At 31.5% G+C, this 16155-nt stretch overlaps 1 protein-coding gene across 2 annotated transcripts in view; it reads left to right on the top strand.

Moving 5' to 3' along the window:
- Positions 1–16155, top strand: part of LOC143255358 (uncharacterized) — a 136134-nt gene that overhangs the window by 77377 nt on the left and 42602 nt on the right. For both annotated transcript variants that reach the window (XM_076510877.1, XM_076510878.1), the window contains exon 2: positions 4991–5196. In XM_076510877.1, the coding sequence (XP_076366992.1) occupies positions 4991–5196 (206 nt within the window). The remainder of the gene's footprint in view (positions 1–4990; positions 5197–16155) is intronic.

Genomic DNA, 16155 nt, shown 5'->3' with positions numbered 1-16155 from the left:
AATGTTTTAAAATAAATTCCAGATTATAAGACCTAAAATAAAATAGACAAACAAGTAAGACTAGAATAGAAACCATTGTATCTTGGTGAGAGAGGTATTTGTGTAAGTAAGACTAGGAAAGAAGCTATTGTATCTTGGTGAGAGAGATATTTGTGTAAGTAAGACCTATAAAGCAGCAGGAATGCACCAGTTATTTTGGATTCAATGTATATCTGCAAGCTTTACATGTGGAGATAAATACAATATAACGTTGATATAGGTGTTAAACGTCTTATATTTAGATTGCAATGTCTGCATTTGATTGGGGAAGGTAACTGCTAATAATAAAATAGAGTTGTTACCATAAAACTTGATACTACGATTAGAAAACTGGGAAAATATGAAAAGTTTCACTTTTGAAGTTAGCTTTTCAGTTCTCTTTAATGGTCACTTTTTGTTTATTTTTTTAAACCAAATACACATGGGGCTACCTTTTGTGTCCACCACGCAAAATTGAGCTGGCTATGGATTATAGTGTTGTAAGACAGTAAACTTATTGCTGACCCATGGGGGATATATTGGTCAGATAACTATGTAAATCGACATATAAAAACTAAGATGTGTAAGCAAAAAAGTAATATTATTAAATAAATGAAAGAAATTATTTGTCTTTTTTATTCATGTTTAAGCAAAAAGCTACACAATGGGCTATATTTGCTGTGCTCATCGTGGTATCGAACCTTGTTTTCTTAGTGTTATAAGTCTTTCAACTAATCATTGAATCACTAAAAAACATGGATATGTTCTCTTTCAATTCCATGCTTGTAGTGTCCAAATCAAATCTAATAATATATATTTATCATTATTCTGTGTTTTAAAAATTATATTTCACATGAAAATACATCAACTAAAACTGGTACTATTGTTAAACATTACATTCATTTGTATTAAGATTCATTTCAGTCATTTATTAGCACCTTTCTAAAACATTAGATAAATAGATGTTGGAAAATTTAAAAATTTGATGGTGATACACAATTATAGTTTCATTTCTATATACAAAAATGTTGATAGAAATTTTCTACAAATTCTCTGATGTGTGATAGTATAAGTTCCTTAGCGGATAAGGTTATTGGTGTCAGAAGAAACTAGTTAAGCACTCATATCTTCTTTTTCCTAGTTTCTGTGTACCGAACAGGCATAGCATGCATTTTCTATATTCTTCGTTAATCCATAAACTTTCCCCGTGTTCGCCTTTTCAGTTGTAGAGGCGTTATAATATACGGCCAATCCCACTATTCGTTGCTAAAAGATTAGCAAAAGATTTGGAAGTGGGTGGTGACGACTGGCTGCCTTCCCTCTAGTCTTACACTACGAAATTAAGGTCGACTAGCGCAGATAGCCCTCGTAAAACTTTGCGGGAAATTCAAAACAAAGAACCATCAACTTTTGTTTTCAAAATTTCAGTGTTTTTAATACAGAAAGTAAGTTAAAGGAACCACTAAGTTCCCTTGGCCCTTTTTATTTACGCAATGTCAGATAAGAAGAGTTTCATTTGCACTTTTTTGAGTCTAAATCTGATATTACATTACACGCACTGTACAGAAATTAACAGAGATATTTTCTTCTGTCAAGTTGGGTGATTTAAAAATTCCTCATATTGAAGTGAAAGAGAGATAGCCATTCTCGTGAAATATTTGTATCTTTAGAAGAAAAGAGTTAACTGCCATTTTTTTCTCAGTCTGGAACAAATAGTTTGTTTGTCTTCTTCAATTTCGCGCAAAGCTATACGAGGGATATCCGTGCTAGTCGTCACTAATTTAGCAGTGTGAAGGCAGCTAGTTCTTACCACCAACCGCCAACTCTTGGGCTACTTTTTTACCAATGAGTAGTGGGATTGATCGTGAATTTATAACGTTTCCACGGTTGAAAGAGCGAGTATGTTTGGGGTGACAGGGTTTCGAACCCAGGATTCTCAGATCGCGTGTCGATCGTTCTAACCACCTGGCAATGCCGGGGCCAAATACAACTGGAACTACACTACAAATTTCTACTCTACAATACATTTTCTAAGTAGATTCTAGTTATCTTGTGGTTTTTATTTGGATTTAAGCATAAATCTCTGTTCACGATAGGTATCGAAACCCGGTTTCTCGCGCTGTGATTCCGCAGACATTCATCTGTGCCACTGGAGAGCACCAGTGATTTTGTGGTTTTTACCCAATTACTCGAAAGAAGTCAAGATAAACTGAAAAAAACAGACTCGAATAATACAAATAATTATCCATTGCCTTTTAACAACAATTATATCATCTAAAGTTCATTAGAAACAATTGTCAATTTTAAAATATTAAGGTTTGAAATACGTAACCAATCTCCTTAGTGAATTTCGTAATAACAAAATATAAGTATTTATGCATAAACAAGTGAAATATTTTCTTCTTAAACTCTTTAGAGTTTGATTTTTTAATTTGGTTCTTAGTCCTCTGATTCATTTTCATATCCTTAGGTCAACATTTGGGGAAATTTCAACCTGTATTCAACTTATGTTTATATCCATCATATTTAGTTCGAATCACACTTTAAAAAGCCCGGCAGGGCCAGGTGGATAAGACACTCAACTCATAAACTGAGGGTCGAGGGTTCGAATCACCGTCGCACCAAAAATGCTCGCCCTTTAAGCTGTGAAGGCGTTATAATGTGACGGTCAATCCCATTATTAGTTGGTAAAAGAGTAGCCTAAGAATTGGCGGTAGTTGGTGATGACTCAGTGCCTTCCCTCTAGTATTACACTGCTAAATTAGGGACGGCTAGCGCATATAACCCTCGTGTATCTTTGTACAAAATTCAAAAACAAACATATCGAAAAAATTATTCTGATTATTCAAATATTTAATTATTAAAAGATTGACTATTTTGTATAAGTATTCAATATGGTGTACCAAATCATATTACTCATAAAATTCAAGTAATCATAAAAATAAAATAAAATAAAATAAAATGAAAAAAGTGAATTAGTGAAGGAAATTAAATTATTTTGAATTTTACATTCATTATTCACTTTCATTCATCTACTTTAACTTTCAGTAAACTAAGCTTATATATAAAACTTATGATTACATAATTGAACTAATAATTTACCATTTAAACCCTTCATTATTCAATCTACGTAAAAACATTATTATCTGTATATATATCCTATCTAATCTACTAATATAACATCCATTGTTACAAAGCTAAAACGAACCTCTCTGTAGCGCCAAATTCCGCCCATAACTTCAGCTCTACATACACGTTGATTTATGGAGGCATTTGTAAGGGTCAGTGGATATATTACTTTGGAGCAAAGAGACCCTGTTTAAAGACTTCTGATTACAGCAGTTCTAGTAGCTAGTGTGTGGAAGTGTGGGTAAGGTTGAGCCACTAGTGAAATGGGCCATGAAATTCGTCGAGCCTAAACTACCCGTGCATACCATTCCGGCAATTCAACCATTTCGGTGATAACAAATTTCCCTTGTTGTTTTGACAAAGGCAGAAGCAAATTTTAGACGTTAAAATGTCGCTAGGAAGAGGTTACTATTCTATGTTTCTGGTGTGTGTATTTTAATAATAGATTTTGTTGTTGCTGTTGACATTTTTAAAAGTAAGTGTTAAGAAGTATAAAGTATTTTTAGTTTGATGTGTTTATGAAGAGTCTATTTATAAGGTATAGGACTGTAAGTTTTAATTAGAATTAACTATACAGCATAGTGTGGATATAACAGACTGACGTTAAACAAACTCGCTATTTTAGAAGTTACCGGAGTAAAGGCATTTTCTGAATCTGTATAACAGATAAATTTATTTATTGTACTTCATATCATCTTAAGAAACTCTTGTAATCCTTACAGAAATAATATGACATAAAAGGTAAAACAGCAATATATTTTCATCTAAAAGTAACATACTAATGACTGGTCAAGCAAAAAAGTCTCTATCAACATGAATACAGTGCAAAGACATCCTAAATGGAATACGTTACCAAATAATTTTTACCTTCTTTGCAATGGTTGAACTAATTGAAAATTAACGTAGTTAGTATGAATTATAAATCGTCTCAAACGTGACCGCAAGAGACATTTTTTTTTCTGTACAAATATTTGCCAATATAGAGAAAAGTAATAACACAAATTTTACTGTGCGTTTTTTTGTTATAGCAAAGCCACATCGGGTTATCCGCTGTGTCCATCTAGAAGAATCGAAACCCTGATTGTAGCGTTGTAACTTCGTAAACTTACCGCTGTCCCGCAGGGGAACTAAAATCTTTAGAGACATAGGTTAGCCCCCCAATGGCTCAGCGGTATGTCTACGGATTTACAACGCTAAAAAAAATAGCCCACTGTGTAGTTTTGTACTTAATTCAAAAAACAACAACAACGACATAGGTTAAAATACATTTTTAATATAATACGGTAACTGAATTATAAAATAATTACACAAAGCAAATAAGAATTCACAACTGTAAATATAACCTTCGGCCTCTGATGTGCTAAGCTTAACTAACTTGAATAATATCTTGATGCTTTAACAAAAAAAATACTATGCAACATGATGTTTTATAATAAGTTGTTTATATTAAATGCTATATTCCATCCAATAAATTAAACTTTTTTATTATTTCTTTTTGTCTCTGATGGTATGCAGCAAATATATCTTTGCTCTGCTACAGAGTCTGTATTATTAAGATCTCAATATTAAATGCTAAAAAGGTTTTTTATTTTTATTTTCCCTTTTCTTATTTTCATCTTTCGAAGATCTATTTAGATAAGTGGTTGAGTCTAACAACGCAAAATGCATGTTTTTTTCTTTATGTTCATTGGCCTTAAGATTTTGGCCAGCAGAGTATTCAAATTCTATACGATAAAAACACAACGTATTTCGTGTTTTACGTTTTTCACTTGGGCAAATAAAATTAATCAGAAATAGTTGGCTGAAGTGTTTTATTAATAAGTTATTTTACGTTTTTTTAAAGATTCACTAGGTCTGCGTCTTGTGGATCTGGATGTCCCAAGTGTTGTTGAACATGGTGAACCAGTATGGTTGAACTGTTCCTTTGACCTAGAGAATGATGATCTATATTCTGTAAAGTGGTACAAAGACAGTGTGGAGTTTTACCGTTATCTGCCTAAGGAAGAACCTAAGGCTCACAAGTACGAGCTACCTGGTGTTTACGTTGATGTAAGTGAATCTTCCATTCTCTTTTATATTATGAAACACGAACCAAAAGAATTAGGTACTAATGAGATGTTTTTTTTATACACCAACAGGTGGGATTTATTACACAGCGAAATAAAGCTATATTGCTAATGTTAAGTAAATTTTTATTATTATAGTATAAGTCTTATTCTTGTTACTCGTAAGAACTCGATGAAATCATCGTAATTATTTGAAATCATTCATAACTTTTTAATGATTTATTCGCTTACTGACTCCGGTAACTCAGTGGTACGTTTTAGGGCTTATAAAGTTAAGAAATCTTGTTTCGATACCCACGATGGTAGAACAAAGAGAGTCTATAGTGTAAATACTATATAGTTTTTGTTTAGTATTATTTAATGTTACCTCTAATGTTGGATAAAGTGTTAAAATAATGTTTATTTTGATGTAAATTTAATTCCTTGTTATTAACTGTTGTGCACTGATGCAGCATAACCCATGTGACGGTAATTTTTCATAAGAAGATGTAAGTATCAGTATATATTAATTTGAGGGCGTTAGAGTGAGGTGGAGAGTAGGTTTATGGACTTTCACGCAAAGCCACACGAGAGTCACCTACTTTAGCCGCTTCTAACTTTTAAATGGTAGATGACAGGGAAGACAGCTTCTCAACAGCACTAACCGTCAACTCTTGGGATACTCTTGTCAGACCTAATAGTTTAATCTAATTGTGTTTTTAGAGCGTACTAGAGCTGTCAGTTAACATCTATACACAGTTTAACATTCTCACAAGGTGAGAAATAATCAAAGAAAACAAAAATATTATTTCCACATATGTATTGCTCCCTAGTGACACAGGGGTATGTCTACGGAATTACAATGCCAAAAACCGGGTTTTGATGCTCGTGCTGGACAGAGCAGAGATAGCCCACCATGTAGCTTTGTGCTTAATTTAAAACAACAACCAAGTATGCGTTTTGTTGTACGCCACCTGACTCATATATAGCCATTTAACCCTTTAGCAGAGAACAAGTATCATTAATATCTTTGGTCTACCATAATTTCTAACATTCTGCGTCAGGGGAAAAAATCCCAGGTCGTTTTCCATACCTATCTTGGATGTAAATATTTCTGAGAAACCGTTTTGTAACCATGATGTTGCTAGAATAACAATATCATAAAAAAAGTTCTACCAAGTAATAGTAAACACTGTTACACATTGGGTGTAGTGGACGAGAAATACTAACATGTTGTTTGATTCGCATACCATTAGATATTTCCAAAGTAGTCCGGAGGCAGAATCATAGCTCAGTTAAATAAGGTTTCTTTTATAGGATATGATGACTATAAGTGTTTATTTTATTTTATTAACACGCAGTAATGATATTAAGTCGTTTAACCATAACTTAAGGCATTAACAAACAATTGTTTAGACAAAAAACAAGTAGAAAGACAAGTGTTTCCTAGTGGCACAGCGGTATATTTGCGGACCTAAAACACTAGAAATCGCCTATCGATCCCGTAATGGAGAAAGCATAGGCAGTATATCGTATAGCCTTGTGCTTAATCTCAACAACCAACTAACGGAATAGGCACATACAATTAAAATTGCATTTAAGATAATACCTAATTTTCAAATAAAAAATAAAATTGATATAAATATTTTTTTTACATTATCTCGAATAATAAATATTTTATGTTTAAGATTATCAAAATTCACCAAATAGAAATTTGATTGTAATTTAATGTTTATTTATCCATAAAAGAAAAACAATGATCTTTTATGACTTGGCAAATTATGAGGCAGTTTTAAGTTATATAGTTTGGCTGGTTACAGATAAATATCTTAATCTTATAAAGATGTCGTCATTTTTTATATGCAAAAACGGCTCGTTTGGGTTGAGAAAATATTTTACATAGAAGAGCGAACAATGTTTCGACCTTCTTCGGTCATCGTCAGGTTCACATCACTGATGTCGTTATTGCAAAATTTCCCATGACTGGGTTCATCATTAAAGATGCTATGACAAAAAAAAATTCCATGCATTAAACATGATATATATTTCGTTAAGTAGTTCATTTGTGCTGGGGTTATCAAAGTTTAAAAAACGAGTCTTGGCCTGATATGGATGTCGATTATTCACATAACAATTTAAAATAGTTGAATTTATAATTAAAGAAGAGAACATAAACATAATTTCTAAGGAGATCTCGATACTGTATTCACTATTTTGAGTTATTTAAGAAATAAAGTATTTTCGTTACCGAGACGTATACAAAGATTCATGTTAAAATATTTCGATTCTATCCTCCAGAAATTGCCTTTCTTCTTTAACAAGTTAGATGTATTCCGTTATTCACGTATGTTGTTACTTTATTAAATAATACGAAAAGTATCTTATTGAATACATTGCATTTATCGAAAACCATGTTTTGAAACGATGAGAAATAGAAGTCTGCTCGATGTTTTAGTTCAAATATATAAATATATTATAAAATTACAAGCTTCTTGAACAAGCTCTATGTAAAGAGGTAACGCCATTTATTTACATGGACTTGGCATTAAATATCAGGAATGTTGATATATATATTGAAAAGTTATTACTGGGAAATGAAATAGAAGAAGTGGAGGAACAAGAGCCGTATGTTTTGAGATTCACTTCAACTGTGTCACATTTGTCGAATACATGGTTATACTTCATAAGAAAATAATTTACACACATTTTACTGTAACAGAGATGTAGCAAAATATGTTGATGGGAAAGGGAATATTTCCATAAACGTACAATACTTCATGAGAGTCTCGTGCTGTCTACTTGAAAACACCTTTGTGAACAAAACAACACTTTGGTTCCTTGTTTTTAGAATTTCGCGCAAAGCTAGACGAGAGATATCTGCATTAGCGACCATAATTTAACAGTGAAGTACTAGTAGGAAGGCAGCTAGTCATCATCATCCACCGCCAACTCTTGAGCTACTCTTTTATCAACGAATAGTGGGATTGACCGTCACATCATACGACCCTCACATTACGAGCTGAACGCCTTAATCACCTGGCCGACAACAACGGCAAAAGAAGCATTGCGTGTACAGAACAGGTCCTTTATAATAATCGTTTCAGTTAAAATTGTGAAGAAAATAAGCGTCAATGCCTCAAAGTATCATGATAAGAATAGATGAATGTAAAAATACACAGGTTTACAATATATTATTGTAAATAATTCTAGAACTTATAGGGACGTTGAGGTTTTATGCACCGTACTATTATATTCTGCATTATTTATCTATTGACTTTATACCTTCTGAAGCTTTGATACAGGAAATACAGGTAAATGATTTTCTAGCAGTAACTATTAAATTTATTTCAGACGTGATGAAGGTGAAACATACTATTTCTTTTTGAGCATTTTATCTGGGAAGTCTGTGTGTTTAATGTATTGAAGTTAAGAGTAATGAATGAATCACACATTCTAATGTTGTTGTTTTTGCTTTTTTTTGAGGTTTGAGAAATATGTATTTTTTGAGCCATAAAATTAAGTTTAAACTTGAATTTCAGTAGTTCACGGTTAAATTTATATCTCTTACAATACTAGTATCATTATGAACCCATTTGGACTTGCTGTTAATTTCTTTTAGCTCGTAATTATACAGCAGGTTGTATGCATCTTTTCCCTAGAGGGAATAGAACCTCGAATTTATAGTTATAAGTATGTTAATTAAATGCTTGACCCACTGCAGGACTATTCTTTATGGAGACTGTCAAGTTTCGATAAACATTGCGATAAATCTGAAGAATATAATTTTTTATTTAATTTGTAAAATAAATATATTTATTCCAAAGTGGAAGTCAAGTGTGTCTTTGTGGTTAACATGCTAGTCTGTACCCTTTGGTTTAAGACGCTTTATCACTTATCACGCTTCTCACTTTCAGTTGCAGGCGCGTTATAAAAGAAACAGTAAATTCCATAAAATGGTTAATGAACTGCAATAAAACAACCGGTGTTGCTAGTTCGTTGCCAATTCTACGGTTAGTAACTCAAGGTGCTGTGTAAATCAATAATGACGAAATTAGCCCAAGTCAAGCATAATACATTCCACGTTTATGTGAACAATATGCATGTCTGTGTGTTAATGTTCCTTCTACGCTACACTTAAATTATTGTTTATGAACAAAGGGATTTTTGTAATTTGTCAACCAGAATACCCGTGTTTATTGTATCACCGACTTGTAATACTCGTTTATTTGGTAATATGTTTTATTACTGACCTAATTGACATGTAGAACGATAACATACATCTGCATAACATAAAAAGTCAGATTTAAAAATTTAAGTTTCTAATTCTAATACATTTAGAAATCAGATATCATTCCAAGGTAGTGAGTTAACATAGCAATCTGTATATGTGTTAAACTTCTTCTAATTTCAAATTATTTTATGCAATTTAGATTAATTTATGTGCGAAGTAATGAATTACTTTAGCAAACCGTTATGCTATAATAAATGCAAAGGTGGTAAAAAAAATGTTACAGGGCTAGAATACAGCGTTAAAGAAAATAATGAGAGAATGCATGAGATATAACAAAGTTTTAAATACTTAATAAATCAAATAATATGTTATTATACAGGTAGCACGAAATAATGTAAGTAATACACTATGATACTGATTATTCGAAATTATAGGATAATTTATTATACTGGTTAAACGAAATAATGTAAATCACGTGTTATTATCTTGGTTAAATATAACAAAGCTTTAGAAACATACCCGTAGTATGTTCTATTGCACACGTTTATGCTATTTACTGTTTTACGAAGGCTTAATAAATTAGTTAGCATACTGTTAAACATAGTTATTTCAGAATAGCTTAAGGTACAGAACAAAAATAAATCATATTATAAATATGCAGATAAGTACTAAATTGCATAGTATAAAAGTGAAATGTGTTGGGACTACAGGGACTTGGGTGTAGGCTATGTTCAACTTGATTGAGTTGAATTTAGTGAGTATTAATTGTTCACAAATCAAGACGTGAGTTCTGAATATTTTTATCAACTATCACTATCAAATGATGACTTGTAGAACTAACTCCTAGAAATATTTAAAAGTTTTGATGTCAGTCAAGTCATAAACGAAGCAATAAGGAATTAAAAGGTTTCATTAGTTTCACTTTACTCTGGCTACTCAGCATATAGTCTGAGGCTTATGAAGCTAAGAGTTTAGATTTGAATACCTGTGATGGAAAGAGTAAGGTAAAACACTGTAAAGATTTATGCTTTACAATAAACAGATTTATCAAATATCATAATTAACGCTATGGATAAAGATAAAAAAAAAGTTGGTGATGGTAATGTTCACTGATTTTAATTTTGTTAGAAGACAGTGATTTGTAATTTTAGTTTAAACGAAACTTGGTAAAAATTACACCACAATGACGGAATGAACAAGAATTTCTATAATAGATCTTACATATGGTAACAAAAACTTTGAGTAACACAAGTTAAAAAAAAGACTAATGCTTAGAAATTAACATAAATAAAAGAATAAATATAACACTTCGTTATAAATCGCAGTTACCTGAACTACAACGGTTGAGGTGGTTATATTAAAGCGACGTTAGTGCTTTACTGCGTCGTTATAGTCCATGTCGCTACGTTCGGTCAACCATAAGGCTCGGTTGTACGCTCTCATACACACACCATAATCCGTTAACTTGCTCCTTTCCATAGCCTATCGAGTGTAGAAGGAAGATGATTTCTCAACCTCCATTTCAATAGTCTAATAGCACAGAAAATTTTGGCGCTTTTTCCGGAATATCTTAATATGAAAATTTGCAAATACCGTTTTATTCTCCAGCTGCTTAAGGTACGAGATTGTTGAAAGGACATGTGAAGGAAGCAATTTGTATCGCTTTTCCAGACAGAGATCTTTCTTGATTATTAACGTAATGTTTGTTGCCTGGTTTTCACTGACTATTTTTGCCGACGTGGATTTCTTCTGTTATCACAAGATGTCGCACTTTCCACGACTATGGTACGATATAGTGCATGTTTTTTTTTTCTCTGAATGTTCCTGGAACCACAAATTCTCCTTAATTCCTTTGATTTCCAATGTCGTTAGGTACCGTCTTGGAAGTTCTAATTGCTCGAGAACATGAATATTTGACCTTGCATATGATCGTTACGGGTTCGTCTCAAATTTTCAGCAGCATCACATCACTTACTTAAAACTAAACAACATAGTTATGAGTTATTTCGTTCCAGCGCGATTTTGAATTAGCTGAGATTATCAGATTACTTAGTTACAAGCAGATTCAAAATCGTTTTATATAATATGTTTAAACCCCTTGATAAACTGTTATCAAAACTAAAAACAAAACAAAAAGATCGGATTGACATTACTTTACAAATATTACAGTTGTTCTTTTCAGTGATTTAAATATAAAATGTTATTTTTGGGTTCTACAATCCTTCAATTTTTTTAAGATCTGACTTACTGAGTCAGATCATAAAAAGTCAGAGTACATGAGAGTGTCCAAAGAAATTTCACATTTCAAAGACACAAAAAACTTTGTAGAAGTTGATCCTGTTTAATTACATTATTCATTTCACTCTGTGTTCAAGCTTTGCTCCACCATTACAATTTAATCATTGTACCTCACCTTGGAGGTCGATGCTGCAAGTTAAATTTCCCTGCAGAGCTACCTGTAATACATCTTCTGAGAAGTAACATTTTTAATTTACATTATGGTTATTCAGCAAACGACGGAAAATAAAAAAAGCGTTACCAGTTTTCAAAATTAACACATCGCATAATTATAATGGTATGGTCATTAAAAAAACTCAATATCTTCCATTAATTACATTTTGAAAGCACTGTCATTGAAGTACATAATATTGAATAATCTAGTGAACTAAGGTTTATATCTTTACGCGAACCATTTTAAATTGCTGAAATAATTTTTGATCACGATATTTTACATTTATCTAAACAAGATTAAAATAATAAGACAAAGTAAAAATAGTATCAACTATCTGCAATTTCATAGACCAAACTAGCATGTTTATTTTCAGGAAGTGGATAATAATGGAAAGAAAACTATGTTTAAGCATATAGTTAACTTACTAGTGTAATCAATATGTTTAATACTGTCTTAAAAGTACGATTGGAAATGTAATAATGTCTTGCCTTGATATTTAACGTCTTCTAACTAGGAGGTTTGAATTGAGATTATTTTGTAGTTTCAATTACAAATGTAACCGGGAAACTATATAATCTATTATATTAGAATTTTCTTTAAAATTGCAGTATGTTTAGAAAATAACAAGAAAAAAGTTGTTGTTATTTTCTACTGTTGTAGGAGAGTTCTTAGGAAAAGTTACAAAATTATATTTAGTTATATCTTAGTTTATACCAATAGTATACGAAGTGGTAATGCCATTTAATTAAATCTCGTTCAGTTTAATTCAATCAGGTACAGAATATACAATCGTTAAGTTAATCAGTTGGGGACATTTGTTTTGTTACGATCACGATGGGGTTGAACACAACCAAATAAAGATTCAACTAATTTAGTTTATAACAATGTTTGTCGTTTTACGTTTTAGTTCATTTTAACTATAATTAAAATATATAGAAAGTTAAATACTTTTTATTTATCGGGCAGATACAGCTTTCAGAAATTCCACTGAATTTTAAAATAAAGCCTGTATTCCGTACACAATTTAAAACTTACACATAATAGATGAAAATTGTTTACAACGTTCAGATATTTTGTATATGCTGTAAAATATCTATACGGTGTATTAAAGCTATTTCTAAGTCACAACTACCCAGTATTACAAAATATTGTAAAACATTCAGATTAGAATTGCTGATAACGTTCTAGTATTGAGTACACATTAAAAACATTTACATAAGATTCTAGATCTGTTCACAACGTTTCAGTATTGGGTACATCGTGTAAAACATTTACGTAACAGACTAGAACTACTTAGGATATTTCAATATCATGTACAAAATGCAAAACAGCCGCATAACAGATTGAAATTGTTCAGAATGTATCAGTCTAATGTAAGAATTGTAATAAAAACAAATTATAAAAAATAAAATTATGTTTCTATTGCTTAGATGTTATGTTTAGTCACTGTACAAATCAACAAGAAGTAAGTAGACACACTACAAAAAAGTCAGTAACTGAAAAATAGGGAAGGCATTTTATTGATGACAATCAATAAAGTCTTATGTAAACATTTATTTTAACAAAATATGAAAAGTCATTGAAGAAATAAGTCGTATGTGCTTGACATCTTGTCAAAGCAGGAATATCCAATTGTTTACTAATTCACACCTATCTACCCAACCACAAATAAATGATAAGCATATGGAAACCCTTGTACGCGGAACAGCAGCCACAATGGAGATTCGGAAACATAAATTTATGTAGTCTATATATTCAATACTATAAACGTTTTGTAATTTGTATATACGACATTAAAGAGTAGAATTTTGTGGTAATGTATGCTGTGAACGTACTGATAATATATAGCAGAAATTATTACTCCAAAAATCGGCTGTAGTAAAAACAAACTGGTAAGAGACGAAAAAAAATGGGAAGAAACTTTACTTGTATTTTGTTTTAAAGACACCAGGGTTCATACTCGCTGAGCACACAAATACTAGAATAAAATAAAAATTAAATTCAGGACAAAACGTGTCAATTCTAAATCCAAGGAGAACGATCTAAATATACCAGCTTATGAGAAGTTTACACTAACTAATTATGAGCGAAACGGAACTAAGAACTGGCGAACAACCAAGAAATCTCAAAAACAGAATCTGTTGTGAAACATGAGCTGAACATCGAATGAATCTCAGAAACCTGTTGTATAGTAATGGGAAGATTTAGCAAACGTTGTGAAATGTACAGTTAGATAGGGATAGTAGAAAAACGAATAGTAAGTAATAGCAAAGTGAGATGGTTGGGGTAACTTGGAAGACTGGGAGAAATTAGGTAGTTAAAGTTTGAAGTCAAGATAGATATATCTGAAAAGTTTAGATGAAGTCTATCACTTGCGAGAAAATGAGATTTGTACGGTTAATGAAGACAAACTGATGGTTGAATTTTGAAACAGTTTGTGGTAAGTTTGTTAAAATGATAAACTTTTTGGCTAAGTTATGTGATTACAATGCTTTGCATGTTGAGAAAGTGAGGCAAAAGTGTTTGTTTACATATATATCAAGTTTTTAATACGAATATTTCTTTAAATACACATTTTTCAGAACCGTTATATTGAACTTTGCTACTCAGAAACTAACTCATCATAAGAATAAATTTCTAGAAAATACATTTCTGGAATGATTTGGATTGTTATATTTTCGTCTATCGTATTAGTATTCATCTTTTTCGAATAATTTTACACACACATTCACACCTTTAACATTACTATGCCACTCTTTTACGTCATCTTTAGGGATTTTTTACAGTTTTTAATGTGACTGAGATTATATTCAATTCATTTAACCTTTGGTTCATGAAAGAACAAATAACATCCAAGTACATGCTTAAAGACACCATGAAAGTGATTAATCAACAAGCATTATAACTGATTGTGTATGTGTGGCTGTTGTTTTTTCAGAAGATTAATTTTCTTAAGACTTGGCATACCATAACTAAGATAATTCACTCGAAAAGATAGTTGTCTTGATGCATTTTCTGATATTTATTTTTACGTTACAACCTGGTACTATTAATTCTTTAATAATTCTTTACTTCAACTTTCTTGTTTCATAGTACATGTTGATTAATTGTCTAATGGTGTCTTCCCGGGACTAAACTTTCATTAATTTCATTTACAATTGCCCGAAAATATTTCTTCGTGATAAACATTCTCTGCGTTATGAAATATTGAATAACGACGACTTGCTTCGTGTTTAATACCTTAAAAAAAAAGAGCCGTTGTTTTAGAGTAAAAATACATTATGAGCTATTTGCATTCAGTTCACCGCAGGGAATCGAGCCTCAAATTTGAGTTAAGCCTGTAAAATTAACGCTGACACACTGGGTTTTCTTAAAATGAAGCTCGCGAAAACATTTTACCATTGATTCGATTTCCTGTTTACGAGTTACATTTGATTTGATTTGATTTCCTGCTTTACTAGTTAGACTTTAGTCTCATTTTTACAGTAATTATATATATATATATATATATATATACATACGTATTTGAAAATTTCTGAAATTTCAGCTAGTTTCCCACAAAAATAAATTCAACATTGAACTACTTTATTTCTGAAGTTTTCGAAACAAATTTTGAAGATAATTTACTGCAATTTGAATTGGTTAAATAATCTTAAATTATTCTGATCCCACGCTGTTTGAGCAGAGTACACATAACCCAGTTTATTGCTTTGTATTCAACATGAACATTCGCTGCCACCTTAAATCAGCAATTTAAGACCGTTTGTTAGTAGTTAAGCGCAAAGCTACTAAATAGACGATTTCTGTTGTGCCACCACGTGTATCGAAAATCGTTCTTTTTAGAGTTATAAGCCCTCTGATTTTCTGCTGTGTGACCCTGAGGCTCAGCAATTTCATTAATTAACAATAATTTACATCATTTATTGTTTCATTTCTCACTGTAAATATGTTCTTGTGATGCTAAAGAAATCGATAGCAGAATTAATAATAACACTATATAACAAAATTTTTACTTTTTCTTGTTCCTGGGCAGAAGTGTTATTTTCGAATTTCTTATGCCTAAAGTAAATGGAAAAGACTTATTTTTCTCTACAAACGTTGCTTATGTGACGTGGGTAATGAAATTTTCAAATTTACCCATTTTCCGGAACATTCCAAGTAGATTTAGTGCTGAGTAGCTGATAGAGAATTTTCTCGAATGTACAAGAATTTTCAAGAACTTTCTAGAATGTAGTAGAACTTACGCGAATTTTCAAGAACATTTTAGAATTTTCAAGAAC

This window comes from Tachypleus tridentatus, chromosome 7, assembly GCF_004210375.1.
Source record: "Tachypleus tridentatus isolate NWPU-2018 chromosome 7, ASM421037v1, whole genome shotgun sequence".
Lineage (NCBI taxonomy): Eukaryota > Metazoa > Arthropoda > Merostomata > Xiphosura > Limulidae > Tachypleus > Tachypleus tridentatus.
This window is presented reverse-complemented; position numbering and strand designations above follow the sequence as displayed.